Genomic DNA, 26,291 nt, shown 5'->3' on the forward strand with positions numbered 1-26,291 from the left:
ACACACACACACACACACACACACACACACACACACACACACACACCCCACTCTCAACTGTAATTACTGTGTGACCTTGGAGACATAGCTCACCCTCTCTGGCCCTCATCTCTATGTGGTATCGCCCTACTTTCCTCTCCTCCCCCCACTAGTTTGAAAGGGTCCTTAAAGGGTTCTAAGTCAGGCAGGATCGTGGATCGATGCCCACAATAGGTATCTACCTTCTCTCCGACCTCTTTAACCCCTACTCCCTAATCTCCACAGATGGTGAACATGCACATAGAGAAGGTTGGCCGAAGGGAGATTGGGACATTGGCTGTGTTCCAGCGGCTGCCGACGAACCAGAAGATCATCCCCCCTGAGAACCTGCCTGTGATGGAGCCCTACTATAGGAAACCTCTCAACTTTGCCTGCCTGGATGACATTGGGCATGGGATCAAGGTAGAACCAGAGGTTCCCCCAATCTTAGCCATGCCCTCAGGGCTTTCCCCCTCCCAAGGCCTTCATTTCAACATACTTTAAACCCAAACACCGACAGGCTACTGTTTCTGTTCCTGAGGAAGGTACAAAACTAACCTCATTCCACTTGTACTCCCTAATGTCCCTTTTCAGCAAATCTCTCTACTTCTCATGCCTCCCATTGTCAGGCCTTTCCCAATTGTCCCTTAATACCCTCACATTTCACGCCCCAAACAAATTTACTTTTTTTTTTTTTTTTTTGCTGAATGTGAAGTTAAGTGCTAAGCTTCCTCTCTTACTGTGGGGTGCTGAGAAAAAGCAGTGGGTGCTGAGGCCTGGGTGTGCATGAGAACAGCCCCACCACTGCATGAGAATAGAAACTTCCTCTGGCTGGGTGTTTGAGGTCTTAGTGCTTTCTCAGCTCGCCTTTAGCACTGTCAGGGCAGAGAGAAAGAGGGGGGCTGGGCTGCAACTGCTGACAGGCGCTCTCAGGGAGCTCTTAGAAACTGGGGAGGAGGGGTAAAACCCTCCTGAGAAGCCCTCCTGATCTGTCCCCTGGACCCCACTTCTTCACTCAGGGAGACTGGGTTCTTCAAACCTTTATTTCTTATGTTGTTAATATGGCCATTTTAGATAATCCCTTGATCTCATTCCAAAGGAAATTCCACACTCTCAGTCATCCAAATGTCATCTGTCCTCGATCCCTTTTGCTGCATGCAGATTAAAAATCCATTTCCTTTTCCTGTGAGTGGAAGTGACAATAACCACCTTCCACATGGAAGATTACACTCTCCCTTTTTTTCTGCCCTTGTCATCATTAACTGTCCCTTATAAAAATAGCCTTAATATAAATCTTCTCCCTTACACACATACACACACACACACATATACACACATATACACACACCCCCAATTTCTGCCCTTGTCATCAACTACCCCTTATAAAAATAGCCTTAATATAAATCTCCCTTACACACACACACACACACAACTTTTTCTGCCCTTCTCATTAACTGTCCCTTATAAAAATAGCCTTAATATAAAATATAAATTTTCTCCCTTACACACACACACACACACACACACACACAGACAAATCTTTTTCTACCCTTTTCATTATTAACAACTCCTGATGAATAGGACTTTAAAGGTACCGTGTTCCTTATACAAGGATACTTTCAACAGTTCTCTAACAAAACAAAAAAACACCAGTAGGTGCTTATTTGCATATTACTATGAATTATACCCTTTGCATGATCTATTGAAGTCCAAAACACAAATATCTTCCCAGGCCTGGCTACTTTTCCCCTGATGCTTTCCAGAAACTGTACTGACCTTCCGAAACTATTGCTTGATCACTGGTGAGGGAAGCACCCTCACCCCCTTCCCGGAAAGTTCTGTTAGATTCTGTTAGAGTCAGAGGTCTAGTCCAAAATAGGGTCTTCCCTTCTCAGGCCCTACTGTTATTACAGAGGAAAGAAGAAATCTGGATAGAGGCAGGAGGAAAGGAGGTTGTTGGAATATTAAGGGGCCAAAGACTTTGAGGGAAGTGTCTTCTCCAGAAGACCAAGAGAGAAAATAAGGGGATGTTGTGGCTGAGGAGAGGAAGTGGCTGGCAGACGGTGTGTCTGTCTCAGCTCTGGCTCTGGTGGCAGTGAAGTCTGCATACCTCATGCTTCTGACGTGTGCTGGGTCTAACTGGAATGCTTGGAGATTGTCAGACAAGGCGGAGGGGAGAAGGTGTAGTTAGGAAGCGAAACTGAGAGTTGGCAGAATCATTTTCCCCACCCAGTTCCCATCCCTGGCACCCCAGTTCCTCTCTCTTGGTTCCTTTTGAGGTCAGGGAAAGGATAGCACAGAATGGGGAACAGTGGGGAGGGGGGAGCCAGCCCCTTAACTTTGGCCTATCTCTCCTCTCCCAGGATCTGAGCACCCAGCTGTCCAGAACTGGGATGCTCTCCCGAAAGAGCATCAAGGCTGCAGTTGTCCCTACCTCAGGAACACCGGGGTGAGTGAGGTTCTGGTATAGTCAAAAACCCCTTAGTTGTCCCTGGCTTGGTCGTGGCCTCCTTTTTTCCAGATCACTCCCAGACCTATTCATTCCCCTCTTCCTTATCTAGTCTACACTCACCTAGGAGACTGATAACAGAGTATTTATTTCCTTGGTTGGGGGTGGGGAGCATCGAGATAGGTCAAGCAGGGGAAGAGCATAGGGCCTGGAACCAGAAAGACCTGAGATCAAATCTGGCTGACCCTGACCAGCTCACCTAACCTCTTTCTCCCTCAGGTTCCACAACTATAAAATGGAGATTATAGTAACACCTACCTCCCAGAATTGTTGAGAGGATCAGATTTGTAAAGTGCTTTGCACCGTATCTGGTTCATAATAAGCATTTAATAAATATTTGTCTCTTTTCTTCCTGTCTCCTTCCATCACCTCATTTTGTCACTCCCCTCATTCTCCTCCAGTCGGGTCCCCAGAGTCCCCGAACCTGTACACCTCCCAGTCATTCCTGATGAAAAAGTCTTTGCAGGCTCCTCTCTGACCTCTACCAGGTAAGCTCTATCCACTGGTAAAGATTGGTTGCTGGGGAGAACAGCTGCCCTTCAGAAGTAGTTCTCTGGGCTACAATTCCTCCCCTCCTCCCCTGTCCTTGGGGTATGTAGAGTCTGGATGGTCAAGGAGTGTGGGACAAGGTCATTGGGTAGTTGAGGATCAGGACTATAGTCAAGGTCCCCATCTGTCCCTGTCCTTCTTTGGACTTCAGTAGCACTGAAGGCATCTGTGGGTTCCCTGTGACCAACGCGCCAGTGATGCCCCAAGCCCCACTACTCCTTGGCTCCATATCCCCAAGCGCTGAAGCACTGGAGAAATCTCTTCCTGAGGAGCTGCCCACACCCCAGCCAGGTAAAGAGCCCCATACCTCCCTCATTCTTCTCTCCAGCTCCTTCACCTATAAACTCCCTCCCCATTCCTTCTGGCCTCTGGTTCCTCTCCCATACACCTTCACTAAAGGAGCCTTTGATTTTCTGCTTTAGATTGTAATATGCCCCCTCAAAGGTAGCTGGGGAAAAAATCCCTAAGTGGACCTACTGGGTGGGGCCGGGGTAGGGGGAGTTGTGAAGGTACTTAACTTCTGTAACAAGGATTTAATAAATTATGTGTAGTACATATTTAGACTTGTTCTAGGTCCTGTGGAAGACATGGCAGAAGACAGGGTCCATTTTCATGAGACTTCTGCCAAAGATCCTCCCTTCCCACCACCTTCTGCTTTCCTTTCAGCACCAGATCTGCCTCCACCCCTAGACCTGCCCCCACCCTTGGAGATTGATGAACTGATGCTACCACCTCCTCCACCCCCTGACTTTGATCTGGAAGAACCGACCTGGGCTCCTGCTCAGTACTTGGAGAAAGGTACTACTTTCTAGGTATTACTTGAAGATGGAATAGTGGACGGAATGCCAGAACTGGAGTCAGGAAGACTCATCTTCCTGAGTTCAAATCTGGCTTCAGACACTTAGTTGCCATATGACCCTGAGCAAGTCACTTATCTCTGTTTGCCTCAGTTTCCTCATCTGTCAAATGAGCTGGAGAAGGAAATGGCAAACCACTCCAGTATCTTTGCCAAGAAAACCCCAAATGGGGTCACAAAGAGTTGGACATGACTGAAATGACCAAACCACAGTACTTAGAGAAAAGTGTTATACCCCCAGCAAGGTTTCAGACTTTGGATGCCTGGGTTCTCTGGCAAGTGCCAGGGATTCTTACCCTCCTCCCAAGAGGACAGCCTCATTGGAAAGAAATAGGGCTTCAGGATTTCAGCAAGAAACCTCATCTACAAATGAAGAAGGGACCCTTCCAGGTCTAGTATTGGTACTCAGAAGTTTGTCTTCTTTCCAGCATACTGAAGGGCTGGCTGACATTTAGTCTTCCTTTCCATGAATCCCTCAGCAACTAGTTTCTAATGACCTGAGACCATCTTGTCTAATGTTCTCCAGTGAAGCTATATGTGAACTAATGAAATATCTAAATTCTACACTGATTTCATGATCCTGGTGGTTTTAGTCTTTGCCTTCAACTCTTGGCTAAGGAGGGTAGGGACCTAAAATTCGGAATAATGAGGGAAGAAAATTCTTAAAAATATGTATTTTAAGAATTAAGAAACTTTAACAGTTTGGCAAATCAGTAAAAAAAAAAAAATTGCCATGGGAGAAAATCTGCATTTTATAAAACTGAGACCCAGAGAGGTTAATGACAAGGCCATATACCAAGTAAGTTAGTGGCAGAGGGGGAATAAGCCCTTTGTGACCTTGGACAAGTCACCTAAGCTCTCTAGTCTTCAGGTTGCTTTGTTAAATGAGGGGGTTGGATGAGATGACCTCTAAGATCCCTTTCAACTTCAAATCTATGATCCTATGGATTACAAACCACAAATCTGGCTTTTAATTCACTGCTCCTTCTACAACACATCTTCTCCAAGAATGAGAGGAGCTGGGTTCAAATCCTGTCACAGCATCACCTTGGGCAAGTCATTAAAGATCTTTGTCAGTTGCCTCATCTTTGATATGAGTGTATTGGATCAGAGGACCTCTGAAGTCCCATCCAGCTCTAAACATATGGGCTTATGTGGTACAATTTTCAAACCTTGCCTGGGGCACATACACAAATATATCCAGACTAGGCTTTGAATCTGAGGAATTCAGAATCTGCCTCCTAAGGAAACAGCAGAAACCCTAATCAGATAATTGAAAATATTTCAAGGTCAGGTTCAGTCTCAACATGTTCTTTTCATTTTTGTAATTGGCTCCCCTTCCTGATTCTGGGTGGGTCATGCTGACTTGGAAACAAGTTTTCATTGAGTAGCAGGGGGAGATGACTGGGAGAGAATGTTCCAGGGTCCAAAGAGTAATCAACAGATCTATGTCAATTTGGAGCAATAATAACAAATGTTTACAAAGCACTTAAGTCCTATTATCACCATTTTATACATGAGGAAACAAGTAGAAGGAGGTTGTGACTTGTCTGGGGTTATACAGCTAGTAACTGTATGAGGAAAGATTTGAACTCAGATTTTCCTAAGCTAATAAGCCCAACACTCTACGAAATATGTGTAGAGTGCCATAAGTATCTGTCCTTTACCCTATACTGCTTAACTTTTTTAAAAAAACCAATGACTTGAAGGCACAATTGATAAGTTTATCAAATTTTCAGTTGCCACAAGGCTGAGAAATAGTTAATACAATCAGGATCCAAAAAGATTTCGAAAGAGGAATGAAAGGCCAGCTCAGAGATAAAATGTAAGAGGCAAATTGAAAATCCTTCACTTGGGTTTAAACAATCAATGGCATAAGCAAAAGATGGGGTAAATGTGACTAGACAACAATTCATATGGAAACTGGACATTTTTGTAGACTACATGCTTAATTTGAATCAATGTGTCATCACAGCTAAAAAAACAAATCTGCTGCAATGAAGAGGTAGAGTATGCTGAATCAGATCATAGTTCCTCTAGCCTGTTCTGATCTGACAATTGTATCTCATTTAGTGTCATGTTCTAGGCACCACAGCAAATGGACTAGTAAATTGGATGAAAACCTATCATGAGAGGAAATGATCCAACTTGTTCTCTTTGGTTATATGGGGCACAACTAGAGAGGTAGATTCAGACTGTTGAGTTCCAGAGGAAATGAGTTGTCACTGGAGGTCTTCAAAATGAAGTTGGACAACCACTTGTTGGGGCTATTACTAGGGGGAATGGCTGTTAAGATATGAATTAGATTTAACCTGAGGTCCTTTCCAACTCCAACATTGTAAGAGGTAGATGTGAGGAGAGCAGCTAGGTGGATGTGCCAGACTTAAGAGTCAGGAAGACTCTTCTTTAAGAGTTCAAATCTCATGGGCAGCTAGCTGGTGCAGTGGATAGAGCTCTGGCCTTGGAGTCAGGAGGAACTGAATTCAAATCCAGCCCCAGACACTTGACACTTACTAGCTATGTGACCCTGGGCAAGTCATTTAACCCTGTTTGCCCCAGTTTCCTCATCCATAAAATAAGCTGGAGAAGGAAATGGCAAAACACTCTCAGGATCTCTGCCAAGAAAACCCCAAATGGAGTCATGAACAAGAGGATAGTGAGCCTAAAACTGCATAGTAATAGTTGAAATTTATGTGCATCCTAACTGCTTGCCCTCTGAAATGAATTTTCATTCACTCTTTAGGAATATAGTACTTCTTCCAGGAAAAGAGATCTTTTAGCAAAACCCTGGGGCTTCATCTTGTACTCTCCATTGTTCAATGTTGGGATCACCCAGTCCTGAGACCAGAGCTCATAGGATCAGTGTTGTGAGAGACCTTAAGAGGCACCACCTCTTAGGCCAAGATGAATCAAGTGATTTGCCCACGGTCACAGCTAGCTTTGAGGCAAGATTCAAACCCAGGATCCCCTGTGTATCATAGTAAGTTTCCCTATCATCACTACCTGAGGGTTTCAGTGTGGTATCCCCTTCTCCCACAGTGGTGACGCTGTACCCTTACACCTGCCAGAAAGACAACGAGCTCTCTTTTGATGTGGGCACCACCATCTGTGTCACCCGACGCTACTCGGATGGTTGGTGTGAGGGTGTCACCTCAGAGGGTTCTGGCTTCTTCCCTGGAAACTACGTGGAACCAAGCTGCTAATAGCCTGTCCTTCATACCACCTGGGAATTCTGGTACCAAAAAAAGGGACAAAGTGATGCCTTTATCTACCTTTCCCTTGTGCCTTTTTCCCAATATTCCTGGAGACAAGTTGGGGCAAACAAAGGGAAAGAGAAACTCAGTAGTTAAGACAAAAACAGAAATCAGGCATCAGCTCCAAAAGATCCCAAGTAAGGCTGAACTTTTTTTTTTGTCTTGTGGGCTGTGGTGGAATTGTCTTGGATGGGTGGGTGGGGGGTTAAGGAGATGGAGAGGCAAGAACAAGGGATGGTGCTGGCAGATATTTTGTTGGTGGGTGAGAATTATGGTCTAAAATTTGGTAATCATGTCTCCAAGAATGGAGATTATTTCCTGTCCCATTTTGAATAAAACCCTTGACTGTTCCTGCTTGGGGCAGAGAGTATAAAATTAGCCTGCCTTTATTCTGATCCTCCTCTCCCATCTTTAATTTTCATCGCCAATATTTGAGGGTCCACTATACGAACATCATCCCCAACCTTGCAATAGATCCCACCCCACTAAGACTAGGGGAACAATGCAAAACATCCCTCTTCTAGGAAACTTTTGTTAAGTGTGGCTTGGACAAGTCATTTCACCTATGTTAAATAGGTTGGATCAGACGGTGCCTCCTCTCTAGATTTGGGGGACCTTTAGGCCTTATTCTCTTGCTGGATTTGTTACCTTGCTGCCCTCCTCTATCCTGGTCCTATTACACTGGGAATTCCCTGAGAGCAGAGACTACCTATGTGCCCTGTATTTGAAGACTCTGCCTTCAAGAGAAGGCTTAGAAAAAAGGAAAAAAAAAAAAAAAGGCTGATCAATTGATGGCGACCTCCTTCCTGCTGCCTCCCACACAAAGGAGACCTCACTCAGATGCCTTTTCCCCCTTCACTTCCTTTATAGCTCTCAAACACAGCAGGGAGAAAAGGAAGGAGGGAGACCTTGGGCTTGCGCTGGCTCTGCTTAAAAACGTCATGGCTTTGAGTTCCAAACAATCCAAGAAGGGGCTAAGTGGGGAGGAAGGGACCCAGCTCCTGCCAAGGCTTTGGAGAGGTCACTGGCCTCTTGCTGCATAGATGCAGGGGTGGAGGGTGGGGACTCCTAGGAGAGTTGGGACTGGACACTACCTAGTTCCACCAGAGGGCTACAACTTCCCTGGCTCCTCCAACCTCCTCCCTTTTTTTGTAACTGGGTGGGCAAGGGGGCTCTATAGGGGTCATTAGGTGCAAGCTGAGTTGACCAGAAGCAGGCAGATGGACAGGGTGCTGAGTGTGTTCTTCTTTCCCAGCAGGGAGATAGAAGTGGGTATGGCCCCCCGGGGATCTGAGGATGTTGGGAAGGTTTCCCCGAGGCTGAGGAGAGGTATTGTTGTACATTGGTGGCAGGGACAGAAAACGCCTATTTAAATCCCTCACCCCTCCCCACTCAGAATAGCCTCACCACAAAAATAACGATGGTGTAGGCGTTTATCCTGGGAGCCCTGACGTCGACATCCGATGTCAGGTAGGACTAACTGCCCGGCTCCCCTCAAATAGGTGTGCACTGACAGACTGTCAGGACCCGACTCTGGACAGTCAGACTGGGCTAACTGCATAGATGGTTACTGCCTCCTCATTCATATATGTAATATATAGATAGATACGGATGTATACATATATACATATTTACACGTTATATGTGTGTATATGTATATATGTGTGTATTTCTGGCTCCTCTCCCATCTCCCACATGGATGGAGCCCAGGGTTCTTGCAGCACAGTTGGAAAGGACTGGGTCCGAGGGAGGGATAAACTAAAGCGAATTCGGGGATCGGGGGAGAAAGTTCTTGTGTTGGTAATCAAAACACGGTTTCGCTTTCCTGGGTCCCCAATCGGAGGCAAAGACAAAGCGAGTAAGGGGTGGGAAAGGCCAGGCAGCCCAGAAACTGCGCCTTCCCCAGCCGGCCAGACCGTCAGCTCCGTCCCCTCCAGGGCTCTTAGCATTTCTTCACCACCTCCTGTAAGTAGCGACGAATTTCGGTTGCCGACTCCCAGGGCACCATGGTGCCCCGGAACGAAGAGGGCTCGGTATTCTGGGCTTCCTGGATGAGTTGGTGTAGGGGGTAGTCGCGGCGCGGGAAGGTCACGTCGCCGACCCCCAGCAGTCCCGTGGGGCAAAAGTCATTGGCGCCGTCGCCCACATAAAAGAGATGCTCGAAGTGCACACCGTCCTGAGCCCTCTCGCGCAGGTAGTCGCCAAGTACCTTGTGCTTGCACATATTGGCAGGACAGCGAGTGCAGGAGTGCTTGTGGAAGGGCTGCAACACCAATAAGCCACGCTCATCTGGGCCTGACGGGTTGCTAAAGACTTTTCGGAAGAGGCCGAGGTAGCCCGAAGCACGCAGGGAGCTCTCCACGCCGAACGTGTTGGCGTCCGAGATAAGGATGGTCTCAAAGCAGCTGCCCTGTTTGGTCAGGAACTGGAAGAGGTCGGTCATGCCCGGACACAGGGGGATGTCCTCATAGACTTTGCGGAAGTCTTGTGGCTTTACGCCCTGCTCGCCCAGGTACTGGAAGACCCGCTGCATATACTCGTTGTAAAAGCCCTCACGGAACTTGGCCCGCAGGCTGTCAGGCAGCTTCTGACCCGGGGCTGCGCGCACGATTGATTCGTCGCTGTTTTCGTTCACTATGGTCTCATCAAAATCGAAGGTTATCAGGAAGCGGGGCGCCCCTGGCTCCGCCATCCTTGTGCCGTCCTGGGAGGAGGGAGCAAGTGAGAAGCGGCGCGGCAGGAGCCCGCCAAGGAGAGGACAGTTAGAGAGCCGTCGGGGCCAGCGGCGCAGCCGCAGCCACATCCACCACCTGAGGGGGACCCAAGGGCTCAGTTAGCCTTGGCGTAGCTTCAACTCTGCGAGACCCCGGGGCCGCCGCCCATTCCCCACTCCTCCCTCATTGTCTCGGTTTAGATTCTTTCATCAGAAAAATCCCCGTTAACCGTGGTTCAGGTAAGGAGGTACCCCTCCCCCAACCCAGACCGACGTAGTGGCTGCCCCAAACCTTCACCCCTGAAATGCTCAAATGGCTGCAAAATCATTTTTAAATCCTCGTAAAAATTTTTTTTTGGATAGAAGGGGTCTGATTACTACACCTTTCCCAGGAGAAATTTATGATACATTCCCCAAATAAAAGTAACTTATGGGGGGGGGGGTGTCGTATTTTGAATTAGCTGCTCCTTTTCATTATTTGTGTCCTTGATCTTTGATCCAGTAGACCGTATAAAGGGGACAGCTGACTCCCCTTCCCTCCCATAGTCTCAATGCACATAGCAAATTCTTTCCAGTTGCTTCCTAGGGCCATCTTTTCTGCCCTTTTTAGCCCTTTTCTGTATAGAATTCCCAACCCCCATCTTTATTTCTTCTTCCAGTAACCCAAACATAAATTCCAGGGGTACTCAGAGGAGGGACACACACATACACACACACACACACACACACACACACACACACACACAGACACCCAAGGAATTTCCTCATTCCTCTCTCTTACTTCCCAGAAGCAATCATGGGACTGTCCAAGCAGAAGGAATGGCTAGCATGGTTGTGGCCAAGGAGAGAGTCCCCAGTCTCGGGTGCACAAAATAAAGGACTGCTTCTCCAAGTTTCTGTAGATTTATAGAATGAGGCTAAATGCCAAGAATGGTGGCTTGGGAGGTCTCCTAGATGTTAGCCCTTCTAGTTCAGAGGTTCGTAACCTTTTCTGTGTCTCCCTTTGGGAGACTCCTGAAGCCTATGGACCCCTTTATATTGTTGCCTATATTTATAATTGAACAGAGTGCTAAATTTCAGTTAGAAGTTACTTTGTTTCTCATCCAAGTTCACAGACCCCAGAAATCTGTCCTCAGACTCCTTGGGGGGACCTGGGTTAAGAACCCCTATTCTAGAAGGAGGTGAGAGCAAGGAGTGCCTCTGTTGCAGTTTCCTGCACAAGTGTGGAGGTAAAAAGTTCCTGTAGCTAAACTAAGTCTGAGATTCCCAAGGGCTCCCAACTATTGGTTCATCACTAATCACTTGCCAGTTCCCCAGGAGGGGCGTGTCAGCAGGCGGGGTTTCTGCCAGAGTTCGAAGCAGCCGGACAGCAGAATTGGGGCTGGGGAGTGTGGGACCATCCCGCAGGAAAGTACAGCACACCTGGGAGACAGGGAGGAGGGGGACAATGACAGAATGGGAAGGAGAAAAGAAGCAAGAAAGCTGACCAGATGAGGGAGGTGGCCCCATGAGCAGAAGAGATAGAGGTGGTGGCACTAGAACAGAAAGGGGAATGAGCAAAGAAAGAGGAGGACAGGAGGGGAAAGGTCCATCATGCCAGGAAGGATAGAGACAGAGGGAGATGATGGAGAAAAGAGTTCAGTATGGGGAGGCAAGGAGAGCCGAGATAAAGGAGTGGCAAGGACAGAGAGCAGAAAGACGAAGGGAGGAGGAAGAGGAGGAGAGTGAGCCAAACAATGTCAGAAAGGAATAGAGGAAAGGGGCAAGACACGGGGAAAGTACAGCAGACCCACCTCTCCCTCCACTGACTGGGAAAGTCTTGTTGATAGTATTATGTACTATTTTGGAATATTCTGAATTCCTCCAACACTACTCTCCTAACCCCAAATCACTATGCTTGGAGGAATGGACTCAGGACAACGGGGTCCTAATTCTACCACGCCCATTTGCCATGCAGCCTTAGCAAGCCATTCATCTCACTATGCTCAGTTTCTTTACCTGTAAAATGAGGAGGTAGATTGAATGATCTCCAAGATCCCTTTCTACACAAATACTCTTGACTAAGTAAATAACTGAGAAAGCTGTATATTTATAGCATTTCCCCTTTTCCCATCTCCTCTATCTTCACCTAAGGGGAAAGAGGAAGGATAGAGCCAAGGTGATTGTCTTTATCTCCATAGTACAAAAAGGGCAAATCAATTTCCCCAAGATTACCTATTACTTTCCAGAGTTGGGATATGAAACTGGTCCTTCTACTTGACCAATGGGGCTGCTTCCAGGTGACCTTATTTCCCAAGTACTTGAGATACCCAATGCCCCAGGATACTGGGAGAGCTGGACACAAATGGACACACTGGTAATTCTTCCCAGTGGGATATACATAACCTCAGGAATTCAGAGCTAAAGGGTAGAGTCTTAGGGGAATTATTTATACCCTGTACATTAGGGCAGCCCTTTGGATGACCTGTGGCTGTTTCCCTCCCGATACCCCTCCACAAATTCTTGAATGGCCATCAGAGGGAGCTACTTACCCTAGATAGACATCTCAAGCCCATGACTGGAAAACAACCGTTCATCCTCAGGACATTACCCTGGGCTCTGCCAGTTGAAACTTTTTACCAGTAGTTCCCAAAAGCTGAATTCTGATCTCCCTGCTAATCACATGAGAAAAGTCAGTGGAGAACAAAGAATCCAGATTTCCTATGTACTCCATCAAGGAATGAGCTCTGCTGTTTCCTATTGGAAGGGCTGACCAGCACATACAGGCTCAGTGCTAGGAGATTCCAAATACCTGCTCATCATCCTTTCTACTCCTGTGCCCACCTGTGAGGGAGGGCAGTGGCAGCTGGATCATTCAGTCCATGAGCATTTTTTCTTAAAGCATTTACCATGTGCTGGGGTAGTAGCTGTAATAAAGTGGAAAGAGCTGGGGTCAGGAGAAAGACTCAGAACCCAGCTCTGCCACTTACTAGCCTGTGGTTATCTCTGAACTTCTCAGTTTCTTCATCTGTAAATACTTGCCCTTCGATGAGTCTTTGGGATCAAATGAGATATGCATGGCACAGTAGATAGAATGTTGGATTTGGAGTCAGGGAGACCTGAATTCAAAAGCTGCCTTAGACACTCACTAGCTGAGTTAATTTGGGTAAGTCCTTTCTCAGTCTGTTTCCCCATCTGCAAAATGAGAATACTAATAATAGTACAACATCTTACCAGATTGCTGTGAGGATAATAAGAGGGACTTTTTAGACTTTGGGACCACCCAGAATATGTGTAAAGCACTTTGCAAACCTTAAAATGGCTATATAAATGTTTGTTATTATAATGGATATGAAGTAATTTGCACACTAAAAGGTACTATATAAATGCCAGACACTGTTTTTAGGCAACATTAAGGAATTAAGGAACACTTGGGTTCCATAGCTTCCACTTAGGGGTGATGTGGGAAGTGCACTCCTCTCTTAATAAACCAGGAGAATATTTATTTCAGAGTGTCGGTATATGGACTTCAATTGACCAAGTATTCTTGGAGTATGAAAAGAGATTGGTGGTGATGGAGACCACATCCAAGATAGAAAACATGGGAGCAGGAGGAGGAAAGGTCTCGGTGTGGTCACCCCATGAGTCACATTGGCACCCCTCAGAGAAGCTGATTTTCCTCTCCAATGAAGTCTAAATTAGAGGATTTCATTTGCAGGGTCCAGACTGTCTCTGATCTCTAAGGGGCAGTGAGAGCATTTGGACAGAAAAGATCAGAATCACAATTAGGAGGGATTGAATGCCCTGTTGGTTGCTGCCCTCTGTCTGTCAATTCCAGCAAGACATAGGACCCCTCCAGTTTCCTCAAAGTTGACTCGTTCATTGCTTCCTGGGGTAATTGAGAGGTTGAGAACTCCTTATGGCTATTAGTCAAAGATCCTACCTAGGACAGGGTCTAGAGAAGAGCTCCACATCCCTAAAGATGACTTTGTCTCATTTCTCATGGCAAAAAAAAAAAATCCCAAAACCAAGCAGAGTAGCAGGGAAGCTTACCATCTAACAGAACTCAGGTTCTGTTAAGCTCAGAGAAGAGCCTACTGTATTCAATGTCAGCAAGAGGGTGACTGCAGAAAGTGGTGAAGGTAGGCCCACTGGGAAATTGAAACACTAAATGGAGAAGGGGGAGGTAAGAAATCATAAAAGATGGGGAAAATTGAAAAATAATTTGGGGAATATTGTCCCTAGGACATCTGCTCATGGGGTAGGGTGTGGGCAACTCTGCCAGCCTTTTCCAGAAAGATAACACATGTTGGGGATGGGCCAGGAAAAGGTCTCCTACTGGAGAAAAAAGGTCAGGAGATAGCACTCCTGTAGTCCAAGCAAACACTGACTGGAACCAGAGACAGACAGTAGTAAGGGAACTTGAGACTGAGTCCTTATTGATGTGGTAACACCACTGCCAAATCTCTGCCCTATTCTTGAATCCCTAGGGGAAAGGATCTCCATGTACCAGTTTACTCTCTGCCACACCAGTTTCAAATTCTCCCTTTCTCCTCAAGTCCCAAACACAAAGAACACTGTCATCCTATCTCCCTGCCTCCATGGGGATCAGGCAGAGATGCAGAGGGTGAAGCTTCCCTCTTCTCCTTTGCACCATCAGTAGAGATACACGTGGATGGTTCAGACCTGAATTCAGATCTGTTTCCCTCTAACTAGGTTTCAAATGGGTGACTCACCTCAACACCTCAGTGCCCCAGCTCTATCCCTCTGCCTTCATCAAAAGGAATTCCTCTAGGAATAAGGGATAGGATGTGGAAACATTCATTCCCTCCCACCCTGGAGAACTAAAGAGGAGCATGTAGTTTTTTGTAGGGAGAAAAATCTTAGCTCCATCTTTTCCCCCACCCAACCCTATCAAAAGAGCCAATCAGCAGAACTCTAGCCTCTCCTGACTCCTGTTGGGAAGGTAGTTACTTCCCCAGTCATGTAACACCTCCTGGAGGCAAAGATTAAGCCCAGGAGAAGGTAGAAAACTTAAAATCTCAGGTTCCTGTCTCTCCAAGCTTAAAATAACTTTCTTTTATCTGGGGGTTGGGGGCCCTTAGAGTTTGGAATCAGAAAGGACAGACCTCAGAGGCAGCTAGGAGGCTCAGTGGATAGACTGCTGCACTTGGAGTCAGGAAGACAGGAGTCTCAGTAGTGACTGTGTGATCCTGGGCAAGTCACTTCACCTCTGTTTACCTTAATGCCCAGGAAAAGGAAATGGCAAATCACTCCAGTCTCTTTCCCAAGAAAACCCCATGGACACTATCTGTGCTATGGTCCATGGGGTCACAGGACTGAAACAACAACAGGAAGGGGACATGGTTAACTGTACCCAGCATCCACATTTAAAATCTGACCTCCATCCTTCTTACATAGGGATACTATCTCGAGGGTTGTTTCTGAATGGGGATGTGGGTGCAGGAAATGAGGACTGTGAAAATACATAGTAATCTGTCAGTCCAAGACCAAAATTCAGTTCTCCACTGAATACATTAAAATCTAGTCAAGATCATTCTCCTTTCCCCAGTCGGGCTCTTCTTCATTGCAGGGTCTTTCTCCTTCATATCTCTGGAAGGCAGGATTCCATACTACCTACTTGAAGGTGCATAAGTAAAAAGTCCAGAGAGGTTCAGCTACTTCCCCCAGAGCACACAGCACAGCCACGAATAGAATACTACAAAGCTCTTTGGTCTCCCTTCCAGTAATTCTAACCAGTATCTCCATCACCCCCGCAAATACACACACACCTCCCACCTCTTACACTCTTCTAAGTGTCGCCTGCATCCCCAATATCTTGCTTAACTCTTCTTGAGTTATTAGGAAATCCCTATTAAGCTGCAACCTTTGAGGAAGGAGGGGCAGATATAAGACCCGACCCAACCCAACCCAAACGAATAAGGTGAGGGAGGAAGCTAGGGGGGTAGCTCCTCCTAGGGGACTCCACTGGGGTCTTTGCTGGACCGGAATGGACTCCTCGCTGGGGTCAGGAAGGTGGCAGAGGGTGAGAGTGGGATATTTTTAGAGATGGCTGTGAAGGAAACACTTTGGAACATCCCCAGCTGGCCCCAGCTCTTCTCTGGGGAAGAGGGGGTAGATGGAGTGGGGGAAGGGCAGGGGCAGGAGAGAACCAAGATCTAGGGTATGTCTTGTTAGGGCAGGAGGGTGAAGGACAAGGGGAGTGGGCACTGGGAGGGCCAGGAGGACCAAAGAAAGCAGGGAACCAGGCAAGGCTAGAGTTAGAACTAGGGTGGGGAGAGAGGGAGTCAGGAAGAAGCAGCAGAGGGTAGACAGAAGCTTTTGCAAGAGAGTGCCAGCGAGAGAATGGGCACGCATGCTATGGAGTCCAAATGAAGCTTGGCTCCTGAGGGGAGGGTGGGGGTGGTGGTGCATGAAGATTCCAAATTCCTACCCCGGCTTGGGGTAGGAATCAGAACACTTCCCCCACCTACCCTCCACCGCCCGGTTTCGACAGATACACCCAAAACACATGCTGTCGCCTCTCACTCCGCCACGCATTGCAACGAGCAATGCCGCTCCCCAAATACCACCTAAGCCCCTAACCCCAAACCCGGACCCTAGACCCACTTCTCTGGGGACTCACAGTGGCACTGTGGCAGCGACAGCAGCGGCGGCGGCGGCGGCGACAGCAACAGCGGTGGCGTGAAGGCAGCAGTGTGTCCAGGCTGAGCTTTTGTAGTGTGCGTGAGAGGTAAACAGGGGCTTGGATGAAATATTGGGGTGCGGGATGGAATAAGGGGGGCAGTCAAGAGGGGACGCGGTGTCCTACGCTCCCCTTAGTTCCCGGGCTCCGATGTACAGGTCCCCCAACCCAAGGGGCCGCAGATCGAGTTTTGGCTCGTCTGGCGCCCCCAGCCCATCCCAAAACCCACCCCCCACCTTGGTCCCAGGGCCGCCGCCGCGTCCCCTTTAAATGCCCCGGAGCCGGAGCCAGAGCCCCGGCCGGCGCTGCAGCTACCGCTGCACCAGAGCCCACCGCAGTCCCTGTACGTCACAAGCGGCTGGCCAATCATAGCCGCGGCGGCGCACATCAAAGGGGCGGGCCGCAGGGATGGCTCCGCCCCCCAAGCTCCAGGGGCGGGGTGGGAGGAGGTGAGCTAAAAGGATCGGGCGGGCTGAGAGCCACAGCCCTTCAGCAGAAATGAGAGGGTGAAAGGCTAAGCCTCCTAAATTTGACGAGGTGGGAGTCCTGGCTCCCTGCAACCTCCTGTCCCTGCACGCACACAGCCTCCTCTCCGCTCCTTCAAGATATCCCTCCACCACAATTCCTAAAAGTTAAAGCTGTTCCCTTTAAATTTTTCCATCTAATCAATGTCAGAGGTATATCAATATTATTAGCTTTCAGATTTTGCATAAATGTGCCCAAATTCTTCCACTTCATCCCCCCCTTTATAATCTCGCCAAGCCGTCGCCACCGCCCCCCCCCCCCCCCTTTTTTTTGGCAAGGCCCCAAGATTGTGTTGACTCAGGATTGGGAGGAAAGTCTTTGCCCCATCCACGGGAATAGTTGCGTTATGTTCTTCCCCCTCAGACTGAGGTTAGCGCCGCAGCCCAGTCCCTAGGACCTACCCTAGGATCTAGAACTGAAAGTTCCCTTACCTAAGAACTCAGAAGAAGCCCCAGGTTAGAATCCCGGCTCCACCACTAGCGCAAATTGGGTGATCTCGGGCAAGTCAAAACCTTTCTGGAGCTTGGTTTTTTCCTCGGCAAAAAGAGGTTGGACTGAATGTGACCTCTCAGGTACCCCTCCAGGTCCAGAGGACCTGGGCCTTGAGGAAGGGTACGCGGCTTGTCCCCAGGTCGTTCAAACTCCAGGACTCATTCTTCCTCCAGCCTAAAAATGAGGCTGAAGGAGAGGGGAAGAATCCAGAGTGGGAATAAGATCGTAGATTCAGAACTGGAAGGGAACTCTAGATCTGATCCTCTCACTTTACAGATAAGGAAACTGAGCCCAAAGAAGTTGTTTTCCCTCTCTTTTCACATAGTGCGCCAACGGCAAAAAGGAGAGGGAAAATTCACACCCTACACATACCATCTCAATTCCATAAACTCTTTCAAGTTCACACTCGTTAATTCAAATTTAAATCAACCAAACCAAGTACTGACTAAAAGCCAAACTGATAACGGCTAGGAATCCACACACACACACACACACACACACACACACACACACTCACCGTCATTTCTTACCCTAAAAGCAAAGATTGGGACCTCCGTGGGCATCTAATCCAACCCTTTCTACAGATAAGGAAGCAGTTCCACGTGACTTGCCCAAGGTCACACAGTTAGTGGCCAAAATTGGGATTTGAATCCAGATTCCTCTCTCTCCAAACCCAGTTCTTCTGAACTACCTTCCCCCCCACCTTATTTTTTTTTTTTAATTTTAAATTATGATCACTCTGAAAGTCGGTCCTGCAGTTTGGGGCCTTTTTGTTCTTCGACTGAGGCAGGGTAGGTGAGAAACTGAAAACCCGAGAGCCTGCTGAAACACAAATGAGGTGGAACGAGAGAATAGAAGGGGAAAATCACTACCCCAAACCAGACATCTGATGGATAACGCCAACCACTACCAAGGAGTTCAGATAGGAAGGAGAGAGCAGGTGGGCAAGTAAGAAGTCACTTTGCAGAGACAGTCAGTCACTCTCTCCTCCCGGTTAACCAAGTCTGTCAACACAAATATTTCCATGATGGGAGAAACTTTTTGAGGTCAACACTATCTCCAGGTTCCTGGATTCTCCCTGGCAAATGTCCCATCAGAAACCAGTTTCCTGCCTTGGCCCAACAGTGACTGCAAGCACTGGGAAAGCAAACTCATAAACTCATTTGAATATAAGCCTGAGCTAAACACAATGGAGAACGGGAGGGCTAGCTGCCAAAAAAGTCGTGGGTGGAGGTGGGGGTAGGGGTTGTTTCATCTAGAAGAAAAGACTTTTGGATTATCTGATGTTTGGATCCCAGCATGGTACCTACCATGGGATTTGGAATCAGAAGACTCCAAATCAGGCTGGTTATATGACCTCAAAGGTCTTTCCACATAATTTGGAGATTATGTGTTCAAACTTGGCCAGGTCAGATCACTTCATTCTGAGCATTAATTTCCCCACTTATAAAATGAGGAGTTAGACCAAAGTAATATAAAAGATCATAGATGTAAAGCTATAAGGGACCTTAGATGTCATCTAGTCCAAATAATGTTGAGGTCAAGATTGGAATTGAGGTCCTCTGATTCTTAATCCAAGGTTCTTTCTGCTGTACCAGGGTTCATTCTATGACTCAATAGTTTATTATCACTGCTCATGGAGAGGCTATTCCCCACATTTGTGTTGAAGTGCTCTGAAGAAGGCAAGAGTCTACAATGACAGGGCAGGAAGTGGCAGTTTCTGTGGACCTTGGCTATCTCTGGGCAACAGATGAGGCTACACCATGAATCGTGAAGTGAGTGTCAGGAGGTATAGGATAGGAGAGGGGGGAGGGGAGAAGGAGACTGGGTTAGATAAAGTTAGTCTAAGACCTGGAATATCCAGGTGGGGCAAGACTGGTCTAAGGAAGGAAGAGTGGTGGTGAGTAGGTGGAGTTGGGTGGAGTTGGAGTTGGGGGGAGGAGTATACTAATAGGGAGATTGGGAAAGATTGTTTCTAGGGACACAGTCACAGAATCACCTGTGGGCATGGGCTGAGGAATGGGGGTGGCAGATAGGGCTGGAGGGCAAAGAGTCAATTTCATTCCATTCAACAAGCATTTATGTTAGGGTTCCAAAACATAAAGACAAAACAAAACTATTTGCCTTGAAGAAGCTTACATTTCTATTGGTATGAAAACAACATGTACACACATTAAGTAAAAACAAAATACTCAAAATAAGTGTAAAGTAATTATGGGGTGGGAGAGAAGGGGGGACCAGAAAGCACTCCTGTAAACGAGACAGCTAGAAGGTGAAATACAGAGAGTAACTGGCATGTAGTCAGGAAAATCGGAGTTCAAATCTGGCCTCAGATACATGCTAGCTGTGTGACCTTGGACAAGTCACTTAACCCTGTTTGCTTCAGTTTCTTCATCTGTAAAATGAGCCAGAAAAGGAAATGGCAAACCACTCCAGTATCTTTGCCAAGAAAACCCCAAATGGGGTCATAAAGAGTCAGGCCTGACTGACCTGACAGGAGGTGGTATTTAAGCTGAATTTTGAAGGGAGCTAGGAATCCAGAAGCCCAGGGGCTAGGAAGGAGGGCATTTCAGGCATAGAGGACACATCCTGTTCAAAGGCATGGGATGGGAGATCAAAAGTCATGGACAAGGAACAACATATATGCTAATTTGGCTAGAATGAAAAATGAGAGGATGTAATGTGAAATAAGATTGTGGTCTCTTTCAGGGCAGAGACTGTATTATGCCTTTCTTGGTATCCCCAGTGGTTAGCATAATATCTAGCAAATAGTAATCTTTTAGTAAATACTTACCAATTGACTTCTTGAGAAGGATTAGAGTTTAGGGACCAGAATGGAAGAAATTAGGAAGTCACTACAATTTTCCAAGTGAGAAATGAGAAGGGACTGAATTAGGGTGGGATCTGTCCAGTGAAGAGAAGGGGTCTGATGAGAGATGTTTGTAAGGCAAAATCAATTGAACTAGATAGGGTGGGAGTCAAGGAGAGGGAGAAGTCTTAGAGGTTACAAACCCAGGGGAAGTGGGGGGAGAGAATAAGCATTTATATGTCTCCTAAATGCCAGGCACTGTGCTACACACTTTACAAATATTATCTCATTTGAGATGAGCCATGCCACAGATAAAATTAGTAGATAATCCAAAGGTCACTTTTGAGGGGGTTAGTTATCCATTGTGAGAGAGATAAATGAGGGGGAAATGAGGACTTGAAGAAACTGGACCTCTAAGGTCTCTCTTAGAAGAAACCTAGGATCCTGTGACCCTGAAAGGACTCGATTTGTTTATCTATAAAATTAATGGGTTGACCTAGATAGCCTGAGAGGTCCCTTCCAACTCTCGAGTGATAATCTTAGGATCTCTAAGGTCTTTTCTAGCTGCAAATCCTTCACTAACAATAACTAACATTTATAGAATGCTTTCAAGTTTGCAAAGCACTTTAGATATATTATCTCATTTAAGCCCCAAACAACCCTTTGACATAGGTGTTATTTTGATCCCCATTTTGCAGCTGACAAAAACTTAGGGTGAGAGACTTGACTTGCCCAGGATCACGTGACCAAAAGTGCTTGAGATAGGATTTGAACTCAGGTCTTCCTGATTCCAAGTCCAGCATTTTCTGTCCACTACAGTTGACTGTGATACCTATTAGGCAAGGAGTTGGTTTATCCAGACTCTGTAGTGGGGCATGCAGAGGCATTGAATGACAGTAGGGCCATGCACTGCCCTTGAAAAAAAATCAATGGATTCTGGAATCTAGAATCCTGGGTTCTAGACTGAGTTCTGCTATTCACTAGCTCTACAATCCTTAGCAAATCATTGATCTGAACCTGTTGTTTCACTTGTAAAATGGGGACAATGTAGGACACACCTTACTGATTACCTAGAGTTAATGCAAGAATTTTTTTTTTAGGCAATCAGTGTTGTGACTTACCCAGGGTCACATAGCTAGTAAGTGTCTGAGGCTAGATTTGAACTCCCGACTCCAGGGCCAGTGCTCTATCCACTTTACTACCTAGTTGCCCCTTTATGCAGGAATTCAATGAAATAATGTATCTAAAGTAATGTATAAGTGTCAGCTTTATGTCAAGTTTTTATTAAATGCCTACTATATACCAAGCCTTGAGCTGGGCACTGGGAATACAAAGACAAATATGAAACAACCCATACCCATAAGTGTTTTACATAGTCAAGCCACTTAACATTCTTGGGCCTCAGTTTCCTCATTTGTAAAATGAGGGAGTTTGATTAGATGATCTCCCTAAGATTATCCCCTAATCTCCTAAGTTTCTTCCAACCCACAAGTCTATGATCAGGAGCTTACCCTAAAACCATGTAGTACATTTGTGGCTGAACTGGAGTAACACCCCTTATGAAGGGAGGCCTAATTCTCAGTCAAGGTTTTGACCAAAGAAGAACATGCTGGGCCATATTCCTCCCCACCCCTCCCCAGAGTTGAGAAAAAATTTTAAGTTGGGCAGGTTACTGGTGGTCTGGGAAAAAGAAGGAAAGAAAGAAAGAAAGAAGGAAAGAAAGAAAGAAAGAAAGAAAGAAAGAAAGAAAGAAAGAAAGAAAGAAAGAAAGAAAGAAAGAAGGAAAGAAAGAAAGAAAGAAGGAAAGAAAGAAAGAAGAAAGGAAGGAAGGAAGGAAGAAAGAAAAAAAGAAAGAAAGAAAGAGGGAGGAAGGGAGAAAGGAAAGAAAGAAAAAGAAAGGAAGGAAGGGAAAGAAAGGAGGAAGAAAAAAGAAAGAAAGGAAGGAAGAAGAAAGAAAGAAAGAAAGAAAGAGGAAGGGAGGAAGGAAAGAAAGAAAAAGAAAGGAAGGAAGGGAAAGAAAGAAGGAAGGAAAAAAGAGAAAGGAAGGAAGGAAGAAGAAAGAGAGAAAGAAAGACAGACAGAAAGAAAGACTATGGCAATGCCATTTTGGGGCCCTGATGTGGGCAAACACTTCCCAGACTGACTTTCCTTAGGTGGGAAGACATTGGTCAACAGAGAAGGAGAAAGCTGGTCTGGAAGCAAGAGAAGGATTCTACTTGATTTACTGTTCTGTCAAACTGTCAGGGGAAGGAGGCTGGTCTGTGGCTCAGGCTGGGTGACTCCTGTTGGTAGCACTCTGGGAGAGTCACATCAGGTCAGGGTCTGGACTTGAGTCCTACGCTCTTCAGGTAGGTTTGGTAACTTGGTGTTATCGGCCCATTCAAAGGTGATGGGACTCTTGGAAACAGATTCATTCTAACAAAGCTCACCAAAGCCAGATTAATAAAACAGATTGCTGTTTTATTATAATGTTCACAGACATCCCTGTTTCCATAACAGAACGGGTGCTTTTAATGTGAGGAGTTATAAATGGAATATCCTCAGTCACATCAGGTGTCCCAATATTTAGTTTGGAAAACACAGTCACCATAAATATACTAGTCAGTTCTCGGCATGGGATACTCCCTTCTTGCGGTTCAATATACATAGGAGACCAAATTATAAAGTCAGAAAGAAGGTTGCTTAGTAAGCACAGAATTAGAGCAAAAGGGGATAAGAGTCCTGACTTAAAGGATATTTTCATCAAACAGTGGTAGCCTGATGATTTCAGACTAAAGAATCAGCATCTACAATTGGACAGGGCTGGAGAAATCCTGACAATCCTCAGCATAAAATACAAGCATATTTATTAAGACCCTGCTGTGTGTTAAAATAGCTGTGCTATGCTTTGGAGGAGATGCAAAATTTAGATAAGACATGGCCCCTATCTCCAGTAAGGTTATAGTCTAGTAGGGGGAGAAAACATACAGATATCATCAATAAGACATAATGATAATAATAGGTAATAGCTAACATTTATATGGTGATAAGTATGTGCTAAGTGCTTACAATTATTATCTCATTTGGTCTTCATAGCAACCCTGGGAAGTAGGTGCTATTATTATCCACGTTTTACAGTTGGGGATACCAAGGCAAACAGGTTAGTGAGTTGCCCAAGGTGACACAGTTTTGTTGTTTTTGTTCAATCCTGTTTCATTCTTTATGACCCCATGGACCATACTGAGAGTATGGTCCAAGGGGTTTTCTTAGCAAAGACACTGGAATGATTTTCCATTTCCTTATCCAGTGGATTAAGGCAAACAGGGGTTAAGAGATTTGTCCAGGGTCACACAGCTAGTAAGCTTCTGAGGTCAGATTTGAAGTCAGGTCTTCCTGACTCCAGGCCCAGCACTCCATCCACTGAACCATATAGCTACATACATATGGAAGACAGGTACAAAACAAGTGTGAGAGGTCTAATGGAGAAAGTACTTTTTAACTGGAGAAATCATGCAATATTTCCTACCTGGAAGTGGTTTTTAAGATGAGCTTTAAGGACAGGATAGAACCAAACAATGGAATTTATTATTATTATTAATTTATATTCTCAGTTACTAATTCAATACATTATTATTAAACTCTTACACTTGGGTTCAAAAAATAAATTACACAATATAAGATTGAAAGTCACGATAAACTACATAGCAGAGACTGTTTTTGTCTTTGGTCCCCAGAACTACCACCCTTGTACAAGGAAGATACCTAATAAATGCATGTTAATCCAAGGCAGGTGAAAGTTTCTGGCAGATGTGAATATATTAATATATTGACATCTATATATCAATAACGGACATTTATAAAGGGCTTTGAAGTTAACATCTCATATGATCCTTGAAACTACCCTGTGGTATCAGAACGACAGATGTGTAAGCTCCATTTACCAATGATAAACACTTTATAGAAATGAAGGGGCTTGTAGGGTCACACAGCTAGAAAATATGAAGAGGTTGATCCCCAGGTCTCTCCTGATTCCATCTTCAAGGCCCATCTACTCAGAGCTCAAAGGGGACTCAGAAGCCATTGAATCCAACCCTTTATAGATGAGGTAACTGACTTAAAGTCTTGCTGACTCCTAGTCCAGCACTCTATTAACTACCCCAGGCTGCCTTAGTGACCAGTCAAGTCAAGTGGCTGGAGCTCCAGAGACTTGGTGATTAATGACTTCAGAAAGGCAGCTTGGCAAACTAGATCTCAGAGAGTTGGTTTCAAATCCAGAAGGGTCTTAGGTTCAAATCTTGTCTTCGACACTTACTGGCTATTGGACTCTGGGCAAGTCACAATCCCCATAGCCTCCAAGAAACTTCTACAAGAACAAAATAACTCATTAGGTATGCTGAATATATCTGTATTCTAATGATGGTATTCAAGTTATGCATTCAAGTCTAACACACCCTGCCTCCCTGAAGGGGACACTGTCCTAAGTCATCTACTCTGATAAGCTAGGAACATGCTTGAGGCATTAGCTCCTCTGCAAGTGGCCTTCTTCCTGGAATCTTTCTTGTCCTCTTTTGCTCTCTCCCTCAAGAAAGCCTGGAACCACTCATGTCCTCTCCTGAAACCCAAAGCCAAAAGAACTAAGATCTCTCCTGAGCTCTCACAAACTCTACCCCTCAGAAAAGCACAGAGATGGGATAATCAATCATTCTCCACCTAAGAGGAGCATCTTATGCAAATGAGATTGAGCCCTGAGTTACACTGATTAAAAATATATATATATATATATATTCACTTCCTGAGTGGTAAATTTTGGGAATGGGCTTTTGAGCATGTAAGCTGATCCTCTTATGATGGGCAATCATTAGGCCCCTTTGGAAGCCTTTTCAGTTTCACACCACAATGATGAAATACTTTAGGATGTGAAACACTTATTAATTTCAGTTTAAGGAGTCAGAGGTCTTTCTGTGGCCTGAGAGAGGCTGAATCACTTGTCCAAAGTCCTTCACAGATTCTGAGGGTATTGCCCTGGGTGTGGCATCTAACCTCCCATGCCATTGTCTACTATGTGCCATTGGCTGTAGAAGAAGAATTTTACCCATAAGCTAGAAGGAGTTAAGTAGTCATGACTTCATTCTCAATATCATAGAAATAGAATCACAGTATGTCAAAGCTGGAAGGGATCTTAGAGAACATTTTTACAGGAAAGGAGATTGAGGTCCAGAGAAGTGAAATCAGTTGCCCAAGGTCATAGACTGATAAAGTAGTAGACTAGAGAAAAGGCTTGAGGGTGAGGTTGTCAAGAAGCAGTCAATCAGTCAACAAGAATTTAATTAGCACTAACCATGTGCTAAGTTCTTTGGATACAGAGGAAGGTCAAAACAGCTCCAGCTGTTTAAAAAGCTGACTTTCTAACAGGGGAAAGCAACTTGCAAAGCTTTCATTGGAAGCAGCTGAAAAGGAGGGGGCATCACAGGATCTTAGACTCAGGGCTGAAAGAGACCTTAGGGTTATCTCCCTTATTCTACAGAGGAGGAATAAGAGGCACAGAAAGGTCAAGTCACTCGTTTAAGGTCACACAGCCAGTAAATGTCACAGAATCACCCAACTGAGAGTTGTAATTTGAGAGTTGACCTCAGAGTCAAATGGGTTTGGTCCATTACAGGAAAGGAACCCCCACTACTCCATAAGGAGTTGTCCAGCTTTAAGATTTCCAGGATAGAAAAGCCATCTAGGTCTTCTTGACACCAGGTCCAGTGCCCTATCCACTGCCCTACACTGGCCCTCCAGGATACGAATGAAGAACCAGGTTTGGATTCTAGCTCTGTCATTAACTGTGTGACACTGGGCGAATCACTTCATTTTCCCTGGGTTTTAGTTTACTCATTTGTTACATGAGGGGGTTGAA

General features: G+C 45.8%; 2 protein-coding genes across 12 annotated transcripts in view; one reads left to right on the plus strand and one right to left on the minus strand.

Moving 5' to 3' along the window:
* ABI3 (ABI family member 3) overlaps positions 1–7,561 on the plus strand; it is a 13,752-nt gene extending 6,191 nt beyond the window's left edge. For 3 of the 4 annotated variants that reach the window (XM_027872692.1, XM_027872689.1, XM_027872691.1), the window contains 6 exons: positions 265–441; positions 2,382–2,467; positions 2,929–3,015; positions 3,228–3,367; positions 3,743–3,874; positions 6,972–7,561. In XM_027872692.1, the coding sequence (XP_027728493.1) occupies positions 265–441; positions 2,382–2,467; positions 2,929–3,015; positions 3,228–3,367; positions 3,743–3,874; positions 6,972–7,135 (786 nt within the window). In that variant the 3' untranslated portion in view covers positions 7,136–7,561. The remainder of the gene's footprint in view (positions 1–264; positions 442–2,381; positions 2,468–2,928; positions 3,016–3,227; positions 3,368–3,742; positions 3,875–6,971) is intronic. The other variant, XM_027872690.1, reaches the window with a different exon arrangement.
* A 468-nt stretch (positions 7,562–8,029) lies between these two features.
* PHOSPHO1 (phosphoethanolamine/phosphocholine phosphatase) lies at positions 8,030–17,559 on the minus strand. Of its 8 annotated transcripts, XM_027872695.1 has the most exons (4): positions 16,525–16,807; positions 12,691–12,805; positions 12,431–12,553; positions 8,030–9,890 (listed from the first exon to the last, which is right to left on the minus strand). In XM_027872695.1, the coding sequence occupies exons 3-4, from the start codon at positions 12,473–12,475 to the stop codon at positions 9,129–9,131; spliced, it is 807 nt and encodes a 268-aa protein (XP_027728496.1). In that variant the 5' UTR covers positions 12,476–12,553; positions 12,691–12,805; positions 16,525–16,807; the 3' UTR covers positions 8,030–9,128. The 8 variants fall into 8 exon arrangements, 7 of the variants coding, with proteins under 7 accessions (XP_027728496.1, XP_027728500.1, XP_027728499.1 ...); XM_027872699.1 differs by lacking the exons at positions 12,691–12,805; positions 16,525–16,807 and adding an exon at positions 17,541–17,559; XM_027872698.1 differs by lacking the exons at positions 12,691–12,805; positions 16,525–16,807 and adding an exon at positions 16,821–16,838.
* Positions 17,560–26,291: the final 8,732 nt, after the last annotated feature.

Source organism: Vombatus ursinus, unplaced genomic scaffold, assembly GCF_900497805.2.
Source record: "Vombatus ursinus unplaced genomic scaffold, bare-nosed wombat genome assembly UNPS02014801.1, whole genome shotgun sequence".
NCBI lineage: Eukaryota > Metazoa > Chordata > Mammalia > Diprotodontia > Vombatidae > Vombatus > Vombatus ursinus.